This window comes from Nicotiana tabacum, chromosome 6, assembly GCF_000715075.1.
Source record: "Nicotiana tabacum cultivar K326 chromosome 6, ASM71507v2, whole genome shotgun sequence".
In the NCBI taxonomy this organism is placed as follows: domain Eukaryota; kingdom Viridiplantae; phylum Streptophyta; class Magnoliopsida; order Solanales; family Solanaceae; genus Nicotiana; species Nicotiana tabacum.
In genome coordinates this window covers 187,964,874-187,985,040 of record NC_134085.1, presented here as the reverse complement: position 1 = coordinate 187,985,040, position 20,167 = coordinate 187,964,874, and the positions used below count along the sequence as shown (strand labels likewise).

General features: G+C 34.4%; 2 protein-coding genes across 2 annotated transcripts; one reads left to right on the top strand and one right to left on the bottom strand.

Annotated features, from left to right (window-relative positions):
• Positions 1-867: 867 nt before the first annotated feature.
• On the bottom strand, positions 868-6,219 carry LOC107820030 (putative hydrolase C777.06c). Its single transcript, XM_016646235.2, has 12 exons — positions 5,935-6,219; positions 5,595-5,722; positions 5,370-5,482; positions 4,738-4,779; positions 3,483-3,538; positions 3,256-3,332; positions 2,333-2,452; positions 2,077-2,153; positions 1,917-1,980; positions 1,763-1,813; positions 1,615-1,663; positions 868-1,315 (listed from the first exon to the last, which is right to left on the bottom strand). The coding sequence occupies exons 1-12, from the start codon at positions 6,092-6,094 to the stop codon at positions 1,197-1,199; spliced, it is 1,056 nt and encodes a 351-aa protein (XP_016501721.1). The 5' UTR covers positions 6,095-6,219; the 3' UTR covers positions 868-1,196.
• A 4,785-nt stretch (positions 6,220-11,004) lies between these two features.
• On the top strand, positions 11,005-11,770 carry LOC142181527 (uncharacterized). The gene is made up of 2 exons (XM_075254444.1): positions 11,005-11,434; positions 11,516-11,770. Exons 1-2 carry the CDS (start codon positions 11,025-11,027, stop codon positions 11,739-11,741), a joined length of 636 nt encoding a protein of 211 aa, XP_075110545.1. The 5' UTR covers positions 11,005-11,024; the 3' UTR covers positions 11,742-11,770.
• The last annotated feature ends 8,397 nt before the right edge of the window (positions 11,771-20,167 follow it).

The following is a 20,167-nucleotide window of genomic DNA, read 5'->3' as shown; positions in this document are numbered from 1 at the left end:
TTATTATCTATATTTGCTATTTACACCTTCTGCGGATTGTGGTCATTTTAACAGTTCAATTATGACTTGAACCGTAATCTAATTGTGAAAATATAAAAAAAAATGAAAGAAGGTTAGGTACTGCATCATTCTAGGTAGAGAGCAGGGCATAAAAGAACAGAAAAGCTTTTACAGGTACAGGCCACAATGGGGATGAAGTTAGCGCACAGACCCTCAAGTTGACCACTTTGTAGCCCATGCTTATCGAAAAGGGAAGTACCAATACTCAATAATTCCGTCTAAGATGTTGACTCCAAGTTGTCGTGTTTAGAGATAAGAAAAATTGTCATTTGCCTTGGCTGCTCATTTTAAACTTTCCACACCCTCCATTTGTTTTTCTAATATTAATAATATTTTGTAATAAGCGTGCAACTCGATTATGGGAAGAAAACATCTAGTAGTGTCTTTTTACCTCCATCGTATTTGAACTTGAAACATCATGATTTTCGACTTATTTTATTGACCACTAAACCACACCCTGAGGGTTCCACACCGTCCATTCGTTATTTTCTCCTTTAGTCCTTTTCTTCACCTTCAATTTTCTATATATTCCTCTCTTTTCAATTTTCAAGTTACGTTAAACTTGTATTCGCGTTTCAAAAGACCACAATTTGATAATTCCAAAATCTGCAACTTTATTTATGACCCTTTCATCATTACTAAACAAAACCCCCAGATTCCAAATCGCTACTTAAATATAGTTTAAAATACCAACAATTGGGAAAAGAAAGATAATTGCATAGTGCTAGTATGTCATGGAAGAAGACAACATCGGAGTCAAGACCATGTTGAATGCTGAGGAATAAAAGAAACACAAAAAGAATATGAAGGAATTAAAAAAACATATATGGTTGAAAATCTATATTCATATTGAGTTTGCAGTCTGCACGTTGGATGCAATTGAATTTTGCTCCCGCTAGACTTAAAATCCTAGATCAGTCTTTCGATACAAATAACATCTCCAATTTGTGCTTGTAAATTGTTTTGGTAAGCAAAGACCAACTGTTGTCCTGCCATACCATTGAAACTAAAATATGCATATTCATAGGAATGAATTCGCGAGACTTCACATCGGCCCCAAAAATTGTGAAGCAAATTCCTGAATGATCAATTTATTCAGAAAGAATAGCCAGGTTTGTCGAGTAAGACCTGGAAGCCTACAAGTTCACTGGCACTCGAAGCCCATCGTAGCTAAGCTGCACATCAATACCTTCCGTCTCCCTCAGTTTCAGTAGCCTTTCATTTATTACTTCATGATCCATAAGATGCATCATCCCTACACATGGTATTAAAACAGGCGCTCATTAGCTATGAAGTTCTTAATGTGCATCAAGAATCACAAGCATAGTATAATAAAAATAATTCTCAAAGACATTTCGAAACTCCAGTATTAGAAGATAAATAAGGTCTAAAATCCACAAGCAGAAGGAACGAATCTCATCATATACGAAGGACCAGCAGTTAAGACGATAAAAGTAAAATATAAAAAGAAACAGTCAACATACAAGTGCATATCTACTGAAAATTCAAAAAAAAAAAAAAAAAAAGAAATAGAAACAGAAAGAGCCAACATACCAGTGAAAAGTGTTCGTTTTGGTTTGATTTTCCGCACCTCCTCCAGAGCCTTCAAATGTTATCGGGGAAATGTCAATGACAAGAAATGTAATCATTCTAGTTACCACTGTCCCCAGAAAAGAAAAGGATACAAAAGATTAGAGCTCACCCTTGGAAGTCCAAAATGTGTGGAGGAAGATCTATCTGGCCGCAAAGCATCCTAAAAATGTCAAGAGACATTGCTTAGTCAGTTCAGCATTTATCCTTAACCAATAGCTGGCTAAAGGAAAGCAGAGTTCATAGGAAGAGAGAGAAAGACCAACCATGATAAGGAGTTCACAGTCCTTTAGAAGTGGGTAAGTTTCTTCTGGTATATCGCTTACATCACTAGGAAAGCCAGGCCAGGGTAGGGATAAAGAACACATTAGTGGCTAATATTGCTGCCTGCTGCAAAAAACTTCGAAGCGAGAGAATAAGGTTTACCTGATATAACAGGTATCCCCAAATCGAAAGCCTAAAGAACGATAACCAGAGCCATGCCACACTGGCAAAGGAATTATCTGCTAGGGAAACCAATCGAAACCATTAAGCATAATAATGAAGAAAGCCAAGATAACTAACCATTTCAACTTATTATAAGCAAAATGTTTTAGTACAAATAAAAAGGGATGCTGTTAGAGTAAAAATATTAGTGAATGCAACTAAATCAACTAGTAGAGTAAAAGTAAAGAGCCTCAACCTCAAGATCATGTACAATGAATGGATCTTCCTTTATGATGATAAATTGCAACTCTGAGACTGCAGCTCCCGGTATGATACCACTTTTATCTACCAAATAATAGTGGGTTTTCTTCATCACCTAATGAAAGAAAATTGTGCACATTCTGAGCTAATAAAATAACAATTTCTGAAGCAAGTTACATCAACTCAAGCATGTCACTATCTCAGAGTGGCAGAACACTACTGGCGAACATTAAGTAAAATGTAGTAACTTCTGAGAAATTCTATCCAGTAGCTGAAAAAAATATCTTTCCAGCAAACAGATATGCGGTCCAGCATTAAATTTTTATTTTTTTTATTTTTTATTTTCCATCCAATGTCCGGTAACCGATTGGGGCCGGACTGATATGGATTTGTGCCACATATAGCTCATTAAGGGGGACGCGTTCCCTACAAGGATTTTTTCCATTCTCAGGGCTCGAACCCGAGATCTCTGGCTAAGGGTGGAGGGATCCTATCCATTTCACCATAGCCTTTGGTGATCCAGCGTTTAATGTTTGTTGCACATTCCCTACAAGGCTATACCCAATCTTTAGGTAGTTTGAACAAGTTCAACTAGTACTTGAATAACTATATATCATTGTGCATTTTGCAATCCACTCATATACATAGAACCTTCAGGAGAAGTTCTCTATTTATTTTATGAGTTTACTTGAACTTGCACTGCTCTAACTTGCTTGCTTGTACACAGTAAACAACACATGATCAAGGTATTAGTTATCAAGAAAATGATAAAAGGATGAAAGAATTCAATTCCGTAATCACTCAGCTAACTGAGGGATGCTAACAATGTAAAGATGCATTATCATTTAGTAGCACAAATGTTCATTGTATAACAATAGAAATCAAGAACTGTCTTATGAATTTCAGAAGAACTCAGACCTCAAAGTCACGACTGGCCACATAAATAGGAATGGAGGGTTGGACATTGTTAGTCCAATCGCGAAGATCATCCAAACCTGCATAATAATTATCTTCATTTATTGGAGCGTGTTCAATTTGCATAGATATAGAGAAAGGAGGACCTCGTGGAGGGGGTTATGCAGGGAATGTACAAGAAAAGACATAACCACATTGCACTAAGCATCACAAGTGATTTTATCAGAGACCTCCAATTGCATCAGCATGAGAATGAGTTATAATGACCGCGTCAACTGTTCTTATCCTGACACAGAAGAACTAGTCACGAGTAAGGCATACAGATCATAAGCAAAAAGTTATAAACATTCTTTTTTTTTTCATTAGAAGGCAGAAAAGTTAATACTATCAGACTATCCAATAAATGGAAGGAAACAGCAGAAGGAAACAATTAACCCTAGAAGAATAATACTGAAATTCTGTTGTCTAGACAAGTTAACTCAGCGACTCCAAAATGCTCTTCAAATTATATCTTGAAACAAGCTTATAACATTGCTTATATATGCAATCAGGTTCACTATCACAAATTTGTAAGTCCTTCCGTGATATACTTAGGACGAAATAGACATTTTGTTCCAGATGAAATACTAAGCAAATGAAATAATAGCACTATCACATTGTTTCCAGCACCACCTACTAATGCTCGCATGTACTCTTCATGCACACAATAGGTTCTATCAAATATCTTAAGCAATAGTGATAGAAGAATGACATGATTAGAGTTCATAAGCAAAGTTTTTTTTTTTTGATAAGGAAAACTTCTTTGGCATCGGAGTATCGCCGCCAACTTCATAAGCAAAGTTTTAAGCACTTCCATTAGCAAATGTGAGACACAAAGTCTTCCTAGCTACAAGGTTTTCTTGCATGGCAGGGAACAATAAGAGTTATTTTGAGACATTCCTTTTTTCCCTTTGATAAGCAAAAACACTAGATATGAAATCTTATAAGAGAGTTATAACCCTTTTAATTGAAACATATTGAGCTAAAAGGCAGTAACATCCCATCTTGACATGCTAGAAGAAGCAAACTGTGTCATCACTCAAGAATGATGACAGATTCAACAAAAGAACCATAGTTTATGGTAACTGATTGAGCGGGATTTATGACATGCTGATCCATTGATGTGGTTAGGAATAGAACTGTCGATGTGGTGACACATCTATAACATGTGTAGGTTCTAAGGTTGAAGCTTCTGCTATAAAGATCCTACCTAACTACTTCCCCAACAGGGTCCAAAATGAAGCACTCCTAACAAGAAGCAGTAGAATGAGTCACCCAAGAGTGGAATCTAGGAGGCTGACGCATTTAGCCTTAACCCTTGACACAAGAAGATTTTTTTGTTGTTTCATACTAGTAGCAGATGAAGTTTATCCACTTAACACAGATAATATCAGTCATCACATACATTCACAAAGTAATAGATGAGGCCAAGTGCAAGAGACTTACCCATAAGCAGGAAACCATCTCAGAGCACTATGGTAGAAGAACCTGGATTGCACAAAGAGAAACTGCTCTTAGACAACAACACTCAGAACCAATAGATTTTTGTTTTTCCCACAATTTTATCTATTTTTCCGGATAACTTTAGGGTTAGACAAGATGATGCTATTTAAGCATGTAGTTGAATCAAGGTTGACCAAGTTGACTGAACAACTTAATTCAAAATACTACCTCCACTCCAAAGTAAACATCATCAACAACAACAACTAAGCCTCAGCCCCAAACAAGTTGGGCCCCGCTATATGCATCCTCACTAACCATGTTACACCATATAAACTCATCCCAGACCAATATTATACAAAATAAAATTAATATTGTAATAGAGTAAGATTAAGAAGTACTAGCAGTTCTTATACTTTCTACTAATGTATAAATCTCTGAAAGGATAAACAACTCCTAGAAAAGCATTGGACGTAAAGTTAAAGTGCTAACATGAGTAAATTCCAAATTTAACATCAAGAATAACATTATGAATTATCTCAAAATGGAAAAACCATTGAAACACTAAAGCATTCATGATTCAAAATTGATCTCAAACACCATTCCTAACTATTGCACTTTAAAGTCTCTCTACATACTTGCCAACATCAATAAGGATGTTACAGTTTCCAGAGGGCCTGGTGTGACGAATAAGGATGCCGGTGTTCAGTCTCCTATTTCTGTTACCCGGTTCATTAGCTTTTGTGCACACCTGTATAGAACATTAAGAAGTTCATACAAAATCAACCACTTATTTTAATTCAGTAAATACTTTTAACCCTCTAAGATGCCACATAGGCACAGAGTAATTTTTGCAGGCTTACAGGGCATGTCTTCAAGGGGTTAGTGAGGCAGCTCACGCGTGGAATCCCTTCACTTGTTCCTGTTCCTATAAAAATTATTTCTGATTGGTCTGCATATACCTCAGTTCCAGTTCGAGAACTGGTAGTACCTGTAATGTGATTAAAAATTTGTACTGTCGGCTGAGAAGAATCTCATTACTACAATAAGTTATAACTAAAACTCAATTTAAGTGAAACGAATTTTCTCGGTTTGCTTTTCTTTATAGAAGATCAGCAGAAAAAAATGACCACGGTAATTAACCAAACGCTCAAGGAGTTATTGAAATTAACCATAGTCTATACAAAAGAAAACAATACTTACTAGAGTGAATAGAAGCTGTGAGGACGCGTTTGAATTGAGAATACCGTTGCTTTGATATTAAGATTGATTTGTTATTGGTGAAGGAAAATTGGGGGGTGGAAAGGGCGATAGAGAGAAGTGTATGGGGGGGACGACGAACAATTCCTAGAAAGACCGCCATTTTGACTTGATTTCGAACCACTGCTTATGCTTTTGAGGTTCCGATGTAATGCCGGCACCTGAATCCCCGCACCGGCTTCAGTTCCGTTCCACTGTTTGATTTGTAAGAACAATACGTTTCAAGAGGAACGAACAAAACATGTTGGGCCAGCGGAGTTTGGGCTTCCTCGATCGGGCCATTGACATCTATACCCGCTTTTTGTAAAAATGACGTGTAGTAGCCATTAAATAAGGGTGTATTTAATTTTTATCCACTATTTAAAATGCTTATCAAAAATAGCCACTACTAAGGGAGAAAAGACACAATTACCCTTTCTCTATTTCTTGTATAATCCCAAAATCGACGAAACCCCTTATTTCATTCGTTCAGAGTTCTGCGCTTCTTCATCTTCCTCGTATGCAAATTGCAATCTCAGTTAAACTTCTGCTCCTTCATCTTCTCCGTCATCTTCTGTCAATCGCGACTGGTAATATATTTTTTTTATGCATTTTCGTTTTTCTTTATTTGTAAGTTGGTTCAATGCCGTGTGAAGTATGTGTGAAATTTCAAAAATTAGCATTATATGTTGATTCAGTGTAGTATATTTTGTGTGATTCTGTTTTTGATAAATTTTTAGTGTGTGAAATTTGAAATGTGTTTGTGGTTGATTCAATATATTTGATTATGTAGGTATATTTCATAAAAATAGTCGTAGAAATTCATAAGCTTACTGATTATGAATTTTCAGTTAACTGTGTTCATTAAATGTAAAGAAGAAACGACATTAAATTTTGTAGTTGGAATTCAAAGTTAAGGATTGATTGTCCTTAACTTTTGCACATGAAACTTGAAGTTAAGGACAAAGTATCCTTAACTTTGGATGTTGAAAGTATATGTTAAGGACTGCATTTCCTTAACTTATGCACTTACAATTTAAAGTTAAGGACTGATTGTCCTTAACTTTTGCACATGAAACTTGAAGTTAAGGACTAAGTGTCCTTAACTTTGGATGTTGAAAGTATAAGTTAAAGGACTGTATTTCCTTAACCTTTGCAATTACAATTTAAAGTTAAGGACTTATTGTCCTTAACTTTGGAAGTTGAAAGTATAAGTTAAGGACTGTATTTCTTTAACGTTTGCACTTAAAATTTAAAGTTAAGGATTGTATTTGCTTAACTTTTAAACTTGAAATTTTAAGTTAAGTCCTAATCTTTGTTTGTTTTTCCTTCTTTTCTAGTGTTATAATGGAAGGCGATCATTTTTTTGATTTTGACGATTGGCGTAATTTTCTGGTATATTGGAAAGGAGATTTTCAATATAAGGAAACAATTAAAAGTTTTCTGTCGAATAGCCAATGGAAGAAATTGAGGGAAAGTATTTTTGGCAACTTCTTCAGATTACAAAGTGTGAAGTTCTCGGGTAAACTTATGCACTGTGTATTGCTTTCTGAAATTGTTAGTAATGAACCTGATTCGATGACCTTCAAGGTATTTGACCGCGATATTAAGTTTACTCGTGATGCATTCCATATTATTACTGGTTTGAAGTCTTATTCGTCGCTTGACATGAAAGGTTTAAATGAGAAAGAGAATAGGCTTTTAAGAGTCTATTTCCCTGGAAAGGACAAAATTGAGTTGGTTGATTTGTATAGTTTTATTTCTAGTCGCCCACATGGTACAACTTCATCATTTGCTGGCAGTGATGATGATGCTTTGAAGTTGGCAACACTCTATTTTGTTGAGTCGGTTTTGATGGGCAAGAGGAAAAATAGGAATGTGTCGGAGCAAATAATGAAAATTGTTGACGATGATGCACTTTGCGCTTCCTTCAACTGGGGCTCTCTTGCTTATGAGACACTATTAAAATCATTGAAGAGTTGCTTGAAATCAAATGAGAATGATGTTCAGAAGGAGAAAGAGAAAGAAAAAGATATTGATAGCTACACTTTAGTTGGCTTTCCTTTTGCGTTTTGTGTCTGGATTATGGAAGTACTTCCTATTTTCCAAGAGAAATAATTTGTGAACTTCAAAGAAGTTGGTTGTCCTCGAATGTTATGTTATTCTGAAATGAAGTCTCCACAATTTGATGCTCTTTGTAGAAAATATTTCCATAATAAAAAAGTAAGTTAATGTAATTACTATCTCTTTTTTTGTTTATTTGTTTTAGTTATGTATACTTATGTTTAGTTTTTCTTATATAATAGGTGTTTAAGTTGATTGAGGTGTCACCCTTTATTCCCGTGGAAGAAGAAGATACAGAGCCTCTTTGTGTGGAGGAGCCAGTTTCACAAGATCGAGGCTCAAGGTTTTCTTCCACACAATTTGACGAAGGCGTACTTAAGGAAATTGTTAGAGTATGTGTTTCTGCCTTTGAATAGTATTAGTTTTTTATTTGATTATTTCTTGCTTACGAACACCTTTTTTTATATTATGTTTTTTGATTCAGAGATTATCAGAGAGTTTTAAGAAGGATTTGCAAGCAGAAGTTACCAGAGTTAATCAGAAAATTGTTGTATCAGAAAAAAAGATTGAGAACGAAATCAAGGTAATTTCAGTTAGTCCAACTTTAGGATTTTGTGTCCTTAAATTTTGAACTTGGAATTGAAAGATAAGGACTTCTTGTCCTTAACTTTTGAACTTTGAAATGAAACTTAAGGACATCATGTCCTTAAGTTTTGAACTTGGAATTCAAAGTTAAGGACTTCTTGTCCTTAACTTTTGAACTTGGAGTTCAAACTTAAGGATTGCATTTCCTTAAGTTTTGAACTTTAAGTTCAAACTTAAGGACTGCCTGTCCTTAAGTTTTAAACATGTACTTCTCTTTGTAACTTAGTTGCTTTCTCAGGATTTAAAGAAAACTCTAGGATCAAAGCTTGATACTTTGATGAACATGTTTGGGAAAGCTGATCAGATGAACACAGATAGAGAATCTAGTGTTCCAATTAGAAAATATGGAGTTGATGATCATTGTCGTGCTACTGAGCGTACTGGCATATTCAACCAAGATGCAGGTGGTGTTGAACGTGATGATATGGATGTGCATGCAGAGGGTCAGTATGAAAGAGAATTTAGAGATGCACATCTAGATGATGAAACTGAAAATGTTACTGATATTGGGAAAGGTTAGATATAGATTTTGATTTTTATTTTCGTTGAAATGTATATTCAATAGATTAATACATATAAACTATGCATGTGCATGTAGAAGTTTGTGGAGTGCCGGAGAAATTTGTAGAGTTTGTGGATTGCAATCACAGGAGGATTTAACAAGTCCATTGGGGACAAGTGTCAGCGAGATTGTATGCAAATGCTTAGAAGGAACGTATGATCTCTTTACACCGCTGTCATACAAAGAAAAATTTGGAGTTCAAACTTGTGCCAGTCAAGGTTAGATAAAATTTTCATTATATATTGTATCTTTATTTCATTATATATTGTATCTTTTGAAGCAGCAAGCGAAGAAGCTGGAGTGCAGTATCAAGAGAAAACTGGACTACAATCTCAAGCCATAGGCAGAAGTGAGATTGGTTCCAAATCTATAGATGCAACATGTGATGATGATGATGTAGCTGGAATGATCTTGGATATTGCAAATGGTTAGGCAGTGCTTTTTTAATTTTATATATGTTTGTTTTAATTAAAGATTATTAACATGTTAGCTGTTGTAAATATTTTTGCAGAATCTTGTCAACAAGCATCTAAAGATCATGGTGAACAACTGCAAGATAAAGAAAATGTGGAATTGCAAGAAAAAGAAAATGCTGCACGCAATATTTTAGCTGAGTTGTCTCTTGAAAAAACACAAGAAGGTACTGCGGAGAAGACAAGTACTGATTGTGCCCTAATTATTATATGTACAATTGAAATTTTGTCTCTTCATTTGACATGTTGCAGAAAACTAATATGAATATATATATATATATAGTGTCGCCAGCAGAGGAAAACAAAGAGGACACCAATGATGACGATCTTAACCAATATACAAGGAAAAGAAAGAGAGACAGTATTGGTTATGATGGTCCGTCATTTTCTCTTCTTACTCCTACTCCTCCAAGTATACAAATGGACATTGATGCGACTTTGACTATGGAGGGTGAAGGAAATGTTGAAGAAGAACTTGGTCGAGGTAAAAGGAACAAGAAGTTAAGCTGGCAGTTGAAATCTCCTTTTGATAAGGAAGGAAAAGCACTAAGTTCCAAGGCAGACAATCAAAATACTCTGAAGAGTTCAGGTTGGATAAAATCAACCTATACTCGTAGGTGTATTTTTCATTATGCCAAAGAAGATGAAAAATTAGTGAAGAAATTCATTGTGTGGTTGGGCAAGGAGAAAAGGAGAGGTCGCAAAAAAGAGTAAGTCTCTTAATGTGTTTCACTACATCCTTAACTTCTGTGATTGTAAGACTAATTTTAGGACTAACTGTCCTTAACTTATAGATTCAAGTTTAAAACTTAAGGACTTCTTGTCCTTAAGTTTGAATTCAAAATTCATAAGCTAAGGATATGCAGTCCTTAAGTTTGAGTATCAAATTCAAAAGCTAAGGACACTTGGTCCTTAACTTATAGATTAAAGTTTTCAAAATTCTAACTTGACATTTTCAAAATTTTCAGGGGGCAAATTGATTTATATGCTGATGATAATAGTGTGAGGAAAAAACCATACAAATTGTATCATCAAAAAATCAGTAGCAAAATATTTTTCCTTGAGCTTTCAGATAGCAAATTTGTTCTTGATGATAAGGTTAGATAATTCACAAGGCATTTATTTTTTCTATTATTAATTTATCATTTTTTCATTATTTTATGACTGATTTGTTATTGATTTGTTTTATTTTTTGCCTTTTTATGAAGCATATTGACATTGCTCTCTATTATCTGAGAAAGAAGGAATGTTACCACTCTCGCGATCATCCTTTTCGGTGCACAACTACTGATGTTCTTTTTGATAATTATATGGCACTTGTGTATAAAGATTTCAGTGAAGATGCTAGTGATGAGTTTTGGTGTGCTGGTGATAATCAGTTATTTCTGACACCATATGTGTGGGGGGACAGCCGTAGATGTGGAATTGCATGGACTGAGGTTGACAAAATCTTTTTTCCATGTCGGCTTCCTTCAGAAGATGATGAAGCTGTGACACACTTTTTGTTGGGAGTATTGGACTTGAATCAAAAAAAGATTGATGTATATGATTCCATATACAGTGAGCCATATGAAGCAGGAATGAACTACATGCAAATGTATGCACGCATGATCCCCCATTTGCTAAAGTTCTCACAGTTTGACAAAAATCACAAGTCTTTTGGGAATGTCTTCAACAAATTTGATATACAGTGGCAAAGATCACCACACCAAACTGGATCGTACGTGTTATTATTTGTTATATTATTTATATGTACTTAAGATTATTGTTTAATTCACTGCATATCTTACATTTCTCTTAGGACTGATTGTGGTGCATTCCTGATCAAATTTGCCGAGTTGCTGATGATTGGAAAGGACGTGCAGCAATTCCAACCCGAAGACATAAAAGACTTTCGAAAAGAACTTGCTGCAAATCTTTGGGCACATGGTGAATGGAAAAGAAATTCTGGTTATGATACTCCACCAGAAAATGTTGGTGATGATTATGAGAGTGAAAATGAAACATTCTGTCCAAAGGAGTTGTAAAGAAATTGTGGTGTTATTTTTGTATAAAATTGCTGTAAAGGTGACATCTGAATTATGCCAGTTTAGGATAGTTCTGAAATATTCTGTAAATTTGTGAAAAGGCACTTATATTTTGTTTTGTTGGCATAGCGTAATATTTTGTAACAGTTATGCAAAATTACAATTTCAAAAGTTATGTCAAGACATTTTGTTATTTATTTCGTTGTTTCTCTCAACTATTGATTTGTCCATTGAGTTTGTTAGTATTTGTTCATGACTAAGTGTAAGTGAACTTCAAATTCAAAGTTAAGGACCAAATGTCCTTAACTTTTGAACTTGAAATTCAAAGTTAAGGACCGACAGTCCTTAAGTTTTGAACATGGGACTATAACTTAAGGACCTCATGTCCTTAACTTTTGAACTCGTATTTCAAACTTAAGGACTCCTGTAGTTAATGACAAACAATCCTCAAGTTTTTAACATGAGACTATAACTTAAGGACCTCATGTCCTTAATGTTTGAACTTAAAATTCAAAGTTAAGGACAGACAGTCCTCAAGTTTTTAACATGGGACTATAACTTAAGGACCTCATGTCCTTAACGTTTGAACTTAAAATTTAAAGTTAAGGACAGACAGTCCTTAAGTTTTTAACTTGTATTTCAAACTTAAGGACTCATGTAGTTAATGACAAACAGTCCTCAAGTTTTTAACATGGGACTATAACTTATAACGTTTGAACTTAAAATTCAAAGTTAAGGATAGACAGTCCTTAAGTTTTTAACATGGGACTATAACTTAAGGACCTCATGTCCTTAACTTTTGAACTTGAAATTCAAAGTTAAGGACAGACAGTCATTACGTTTTTAATATGGGACTATAACTTAAGGACCTCTCATGTCCTTAACGTTTGAACTTAAAATTCAAAGTTAAGGACAAACAGTCCTTAAGTTTTTAACATGAGACTATAACTTAAGGACCTCATGTCCTTAACTTTTGAACTTGAAATTCAAAGTTAAGGACAGACAGTCATTACGTTTTCAAAATTGCAAGTTGAACTTACTGACTCCTGTTAATAACTTTTAATTGTTGAACTCAAAAGAAATTAAAAGAACGTAACAAGATATAAATATTGAAAATCTAGGCATCCGCTCAAATTAGAATAATAATGAATACAATCTATAGCAAAAACTTAAAAGAGTCGATAAACATAAGTGTATATTTCTACTCTTCTCTATGCTTTCTTGAAAATGGATGGAGTGCCGGAGAATATATACAAGCTGTTCTATTATGACCAATTCTTCTGCAACGACCACATTTGAATGTTATTTTTGATGGCTCAGTAGCAGGAATATGCCTTTTCTTTTGCCTTCTACCTGGTGGCACTTTGAAATCTGGAGGTTTAACAATTTGTGACTTAACACTCTCTGGTACAATCCATGAATCAGTATGTCCTACTGGATGTATTTGTCTTTCATATGTTTTCAGCCAAGATTCCATTAAGTACCAGTGCGAACAAAAGTCGGACTTCTTGATGTTTCTCTTCTCGATAGCTGCAATTGCATGTATGCATGGTAATTCATCAAGTTGAAATTGAAAACAATCACATGTTCTTTTGTTTAAGTCCACCAAGAAAGTTATTCCTTCTTCTTCAACTCTAGAACGCCATGAATCAACAGGGAAAACCTTCAATGTTGAAAAATTATAAGTGAGTACATTATGTTAAAAAATGTCAAAATCATAATATAAACATAAAACATAATACTTACGTTCAAAGTAAATGCTAAATCTATTCTGTTCTTCAATTCCTCCTCTACCCAACAAGAAACATCATAAAATGTTCCTTCTACTTTATTTCTTCTTTCATAAAACCAATGTTGTAGCTTCACTTGAATGAAATCCATCATTCTTAGTATAGGCAGCTCCCTTGCTTCTAATAGCACTGAATTCATCGACTCAACTATGTTTGTTGTGAGCATGTCATATCTTCGTTGTGGACTACAAGAACGTGCCCATCTTTCCGGTGGTTCTTCCATCAAGTAGTCATAAGTTTTCTTATCTACATTTGCAATATCTGACATGTATATGTCAAATTCTTTACGCTTGTATACTCTTGCAGCACTTTGGAAAAGTTTTATGACCTCACTTTTCACCTTTCTTCGCTTTAGGTTCTGCTCCAAATGATAGATGCAAATCCCATGATGGCTTTCAGGATATACCTTTACAATGCCATTTGCAATAGCTTGATGCCTGTCTGATAAAAAAATCAAATTCTCCCGGCTCCCAATTGCATTGCGAAGCTGACTAAAGTACCACTCATAGGAATTGTTGTTTTCAGATTCTGCTATTCCAAAGGCTAATGGGAAAATTTGGTTATTTGCATCTTTTGAAACTGAAATCATTAAAATTCCACGATATTTTGACTTCAAAAAAGTCGCATCAATAGCAATCACTGGTCTACAATGATTCCAACCAGCTATCGATGATCCATATGCGTAAAACATATAAAGAAACCTGAAAATACAATATAAAACAAGGTTAAAATACCCCGAAGTTTAGGACAGTCAGTCCTTAACTTACATTTACAAGTTATAAAGTTAAGGACATGTTGTCCTTAACTTTTATTTCAAAGTTCAAAACTTAAGGACTGGAAGTCCTTAACTTTTAATTACAAGTTCAAAACTTAAGGATAGGTAGTCCTCAACTTCTGGTTATAACTCAAAAGTTAACAAGGCTAAAGACAGCATGTCCTAAATTGTTTACCTGTTATTGTCGTCTATCTTTATGTTAGTATAAGTTCCCGGATTTTTACTTGTCATCATTGTGAGCACGTGATTTTTGCTTTACGAAAAATTACTCCAAAATAAATCAAAATAAATTTCTTTTGCTGTGTAATTTCTGAATTTGCGTGGTGTTAAATGTTTGTGTTATATCCGTAAATGTTTATTTTGTCAAAATAAATCAAAAAATAAAATAAAATACATGTTGCATGCATATAGGATTTAATTATGCATTTAAGAGTTAATTTAAATAAAATTACAAAAAAAATATGCGTTTGTTCTAATTTTAATGTTTCACTATGTGATTAATATTTTTTGTCTATGTGTTAAATTGTTAAAGGTTGATTAATATTTTGAAGGAGTAATTTTTTGTTTTTATAATTTTAATTAGGATTTTTAATAATTGAATAATTAAATTAGAAATTAAAAAGAGTGGTATTAAATGGGCAAAAACGGATCTGGGCCAAATTTTCTAAACAAAATCAGGCCCAATCCAAATAACCATGTCCGGTCCAATTCAAAACAGAATCAAACGACGTCGTTTGGTTACCCCTTATCAAGGGCCGTTGGATTAAATCCAACCAACGGCCAAGATCTCATCACCCTAACCCAAGACCCTTACCCGATCCGATACCCGGTTCAACCCGTCCCCCTAACCTAAACCAAACGACACCGTTTGGTTAGGTGAGTAGATCTCATCCATCCATTCTACTTGATCCAACGGACGATACCAGTCCACCCCACCCCTATATAAATCCCAAACCTCTACCCAGCCCCTAACTGAACACCCCCCCTCTCCGCTCCTGTTCATCATCGTTCCAAACAGACCCCTAACCCTAGCCGCCCCTATTCCCCTTCGCCTGAAACCCGGCGGCATCAACGCCGCCGGTCACCAACTTAACACTCTAGGACCTCCTGAACCTCCCCTACACGAATCCAACCTTAGTTTCCTTCGAATCAGGCCACAACTCTTCGAATCTTAAATCGAAGGATGGCCTGAAAACTTGATCTAAACCAATCAGGCCCAAATTAACACCATGGCTTCCCCTAGTCGTCCTGAGTATGGATCTGTTGGTTGTTTGGTTCGAATCAGTTCGGAACTTCTCGAATCTTCTTTTGAAGATTCGGACCAAACAAGAACAAACTCAGATCCATTTCAAACTAACACGAAATAACCCTTAGGCTACCCTCACCAATGTGTCATGTTTGGTCCTTGCTTCATCCATTGGCAATGGTTAAATCCCAAATCGAGTTTTTAAGAACCCTAAAAATACCAAACTTCCGGATTCTGTTCAGATTATGATGAAGATTGAGGTTTAATCGACCTTAGTCGAAGTATTTTCAGTGGAAAATACTTCGACTAAGGTCAGTTTGATTTCAAACAAAAAAAATCCGAAATCCAAGTTGAGTTCGAGTCAGAATAAAATTAAAGTTCAGAGGTATTTTTCTATTTATTTTGTGTATTGTTGTCCGTATTAACAGCTTGTTAATTTTTCATATTTGTTTTGATCAATTCTGTCATTTCTGTCTACTTAATCCGAATGTGAATTGTTTCTGTTGGTTGTGATGGTTTACAATGTGTGTGATCGACTCGATTAAGTTCGTCGATTAGTTATATTACGAATTTTTCATTTCTGAAAATGTTGACTAAAACAGTCTGCTTCTATTATTTTAGACTAATTATTGACAAATGTTGTAAATAGTCAATTGATTAATGCTCGTCAATTAAATCATGATTGTCTGTGAATCAGTGAATTCAAATGTATGTTGTATATGTTATTGTCTGAACATTAAAGTTTCAGGGCATTGTCAGTATTGACAATGATCCCGTGTGTGTTTGATTTTGGTTTAATGTTAAGTCCAGTCTGAATTGTTATGATAATTTCAGAAATATGCTGTTATGATGTTAGTTCTGAATTCAGTGTAATATTGCTGTAATGTCCAGTTTGAATTCAAGCTTACAAAAGTTGGTCAAATACAATTGTGTTAGGAGGTTAATAGGATTGGTTTTAGCTGTAAATCAGAAAGATAACTAAGTTTGTACAGATTTTAGAATCTGTTTTGCTGTAGGTTCTGATTTTTTCAGTAATAACATTAGGATTTCAGGGGCACTTCTGGGAATGAAACAGTAAAAAACAGGGTATTAATGCTAGTGTATTATAATGTAATGTTAGTTGCTATTAGTTAATAATACTAATGGGGAACAAGGGATAATGGGCTGCTGAAAATCAGGGAAAAGTTAGCTTAATGGGATTTAAAGTAGTAAAAGCAGTTTTTAATAGAATTTTTCTGTTTTTAAAAGATATAAGGGGTCCAAGAAGCACTTAAATTGCCTAGGACCAGACCTGTATAAATACAGGGAGCTGGACTGATTTAGCTGGACAGACTTTAGGAAGAGTTTTGAAAGGGTTTTCAGAGAGAATTTTTAAGAAAGAATTTTTAAGAGATTTTCAGAGAGAATTTTTAAGAGAGAATTTTTAAGAGATTTTGAGGGCTGAGATTTTAAAGGAAGGAAACAGAAAATCAGAAACAAACTGAATTTGAAACTGAAGAAAAACTGAAATCTGAAATGTTGTTTTTTTTTTGTTGAATCTGTTCAACTTTATGTGATTCCACTGTTCAGTTAAAATCCGAAGTGTTTCTTAAAAGTACTTTACTGTGCATCTGGGCTCTTCGAATCCTATTCTTGTTCAGATTTTACTGTGTTATCAGTATATTCTACTGAATTTATTACTGCTGCTACTGCTGAAATTTACTCCTCCTACCTTCATTTTCAGGTACATGTCTTTTAAATTTTATGATTGGAAAGAGATTCAACATGATAGATAAATAGAGTTTGAATTGTAATACTGTCATCTACTCATTTGAGTTCTTTAGTTGAAAATTTCAGCTTTAGTTTCATATTGGTTAACCAGTAGTAAGTTCGACTCGATGGCTACAAGTTAATTGTCTTATTTCGAAATTCATATGAAGCTTTGTAATAATGATATCCATGTCAAATTTCATTAATTTAGTTACCTATGAGTTGTGTAAATAGGAAGTATGGCAGAAAGTTGGTTTATTTACACTTCATGGTATTGTTAGAAAGGTATGGTATAATATAGCATTATCAAAGAAAATATGCTATTAGCTTATCTTGTTAGTTAATTAGCGGTTGTTTAAAGCTAGATGATGATTAGCTGCAATTTGCCATCTTTTGGCATAACATTGGTTGTGTTCATAATTTATAGTTGAAAGATGCGTTAGTATAATCCGTATGTTTAAAAATGTCAAATATAGTAAGTAATATTGTATGCAATATCATTTTATTAAGTCAACAAGACTTGTCCTCTTTCTTAGTAATAAAGGGTTTAGGAACTTATACAATGTGAAAATTAATAGTTAGTAATAATTCACATAGATTGAGAATCAAATTGGTTTGATTATATCTATATCTATCCTAACTCAATCATAGGCATAACTAAGTAGATTAATTTCATCTATTAAGATTAAAACGAGTATATGAGAATAAGTTGAGTTGTATATACACAAATGGCAACACTTTAAATCATTGGTAATTAAAAAATGGAATTTGCATCAAGTAATAATGAAAATTCTTGGAAAATATTTCTTTTCCTTTATGAATCATTCATTTTTAGTTTCATATGTAATTTATTCCTTGGCATATATATATATATATGTCATATTTGTTTTAAAGATAGTATTAATCATATTTTTATTCTGTCCTTTGAATTTGAATAATTAGAATGAATATAATTTATATTCGGAAATTATAATCAATGGACAACATTTAATAAATTGTGGATTCTTTTCCAAAAATTAAGGAGTATCTTAAAACGAGATTTCTCGTGATATAACAAATATTTTTGTGGAAATTCCATAATATCATTACAAATATGTCACGCGATAGGGATACGTTCGCGTACCCTGATTATATTTTTAAAAGCAAAAAAATTCGGATTATGCGTACGCGCAATTTCGAACGAATATTTAATAAAAGGATTTTTTTTCAAAGAAGTTAAATCAATTTCATAAAAAACCGAGATGTACGGTTCATTATTCAGAAAAAACAAATATTCTTGATTCGACATAATTTCGAAAAATGATTACTCAATAAATATTATCAAAAGTTATTGTGTACACGTACGCGTGACACAATTCCGCATTTTTTAAATTTATAACACGAATATACGTACGCGTAATTCGATTCAAAGAAGGGTTCTTAACCACAATAAGTAAAAACGGTAGAAAAAAAAATCGTAATAAGAAGTTTTTTTTATAAAAAAATCAAGATAATTAAGCCAATAATAAAACAGTTAAGCGACCGTGCTAGAACCACGGAATTCGGAAATGCCTAACACCTTCTTCCGGATTAACAGAATTCCTTACTCAGGATTTCTGGTTCGCAGAATAATAAACAGAGTCATATTCTCCTCGATTCAGGGATTAAAATTGGTGACTTGGGACGCCTTAAAATTCCCAGGTGGCGACTCTTAAATAATTAAATAAATCCCGTTTCGACTGTCCTTCAATTGGAGAAAACTCCCCACGCGCCCCGCGGGGGCGGCAAATAGGAGGTGCGACAGCTCTGGCGACTCTGCTGGGGATTTGTAACCCAGAATCTCTGGTTCAGGGTTTAAAGAATTCGAGCTTAAAATATCTGCTTTATTGGCTTTATTTTTATCAACTGTTTATATGCTAATATGCTAAATGTTTTTTTACCGCTTTAATATTATTTGAATTGTGAATATATATAACTGCTACGAAACCCCTTTCTTTCTGAGTCTTCTGAATTTATGGTGTACACGTGCGCGTGACCCACCTTTCTGTTAAAGTCATACCAAATAAGACGGAGTTGGGACAAGTAACTAGGCCGGACAGACTTTCGTGCTCCCGGTACATTACCCCCGCTTCGGCTCAAACTGTCCGTTTGGGTAAGCCAGGTTTAGAACAATCTACCTAAGGTTTTACACTTAGAATAACTCAGCCATGTACCGGATCCCTAGTAGGAACGAATATTTGCATCATATGCATTTGGCCTTGGAGACTCAACACAGGGGTTGGGTCTGTCTAGGACAGGTAAACCAAAAAATTAAAAGACCATCATGATGCATCACTTGTTATTTGTGCATTCATTCGCCTCGAACATGCTTGTTGACCAGCTTAAATAAAATCATGGTGAGAAGCAAGGAATAAAATGGGTTGCTTTAAAAATTTCGAAAAATATAGTTTTAAAATTTTTTTTAAATAAAAGAAAAAATTTCGAAAATGATTTTTAGTATAAATTTTGACTTTATTAAAATTAAATTTCAGATACAAAATGAGCAATACACAAAGCCCCTCATCCACAAGTACGGAGGAATTTCTATGTCAGCTTCAAATGTGGTGGTATGATTTAGGCGAAGACGGTCAAAAATGGGTCGTCAAGCATTTGCGAAATCTTACGGACATTATGAAAGTTGAGCCTCGGGATGATCTGATTACGGCATTAGTAACGTTCTGGGATCCTGTTCACAATGTTTTTCGTTTCTCTGACTTCGAGCTTACTCCTACATTAGAGGAGATAGCTGGCTATTTTGGTTTTGACGGAAGTTTAAGAAATCAAAGCTTGATATTCACAAAGGCTCCTTCAATACATCGATTCTTCGGTCTTCTGAACATCAGCAGTC

What these genes read in the sequence shown, in the direction of transcription:
- LOC107820030 (XM_016646235.2), bottom strand. Translation starts at nt 6,094, where the DNA reads ATGGCGGTCTTTCTAGGAATTGTTCGTCGTCCCCCCCATACACTTCTC. An exon ending in AGATGGTTTCCTGCTTATGG is followed by an intron (nt 3,539 to 4,737) that starts GTAAGTCTCTTG and finishes CTTCTGTGTCAG; the next exon opens with GATAAGAACAGTTGACGCGG. An exon ending in CACATTTTGGACTTCCAAGG is followed by an intron (nt 1,664 to 1,762) that starts GTGAGCTCTAAT and finishes TAACATTTGAAG; the next exon opens with GCTCTGGAGGAGGTGCGGAA.
- LOC142181527 (XM_075254444.1), top strand. Translation starts at nt 11,025, where the DNA reads ATGGCACTTGTGTATAAAGATTTCAGTGAAGATGCTAGTGATGAGTTT. An exon ending in TCACCACACCAAACTGGATC is followed by an intron (nt 11,435 to 11,515) that starts GTACGTGTTATT and finishes CATTTCTCTTAG; the next exon opens with GACTGATTGTGGTGCATTCC.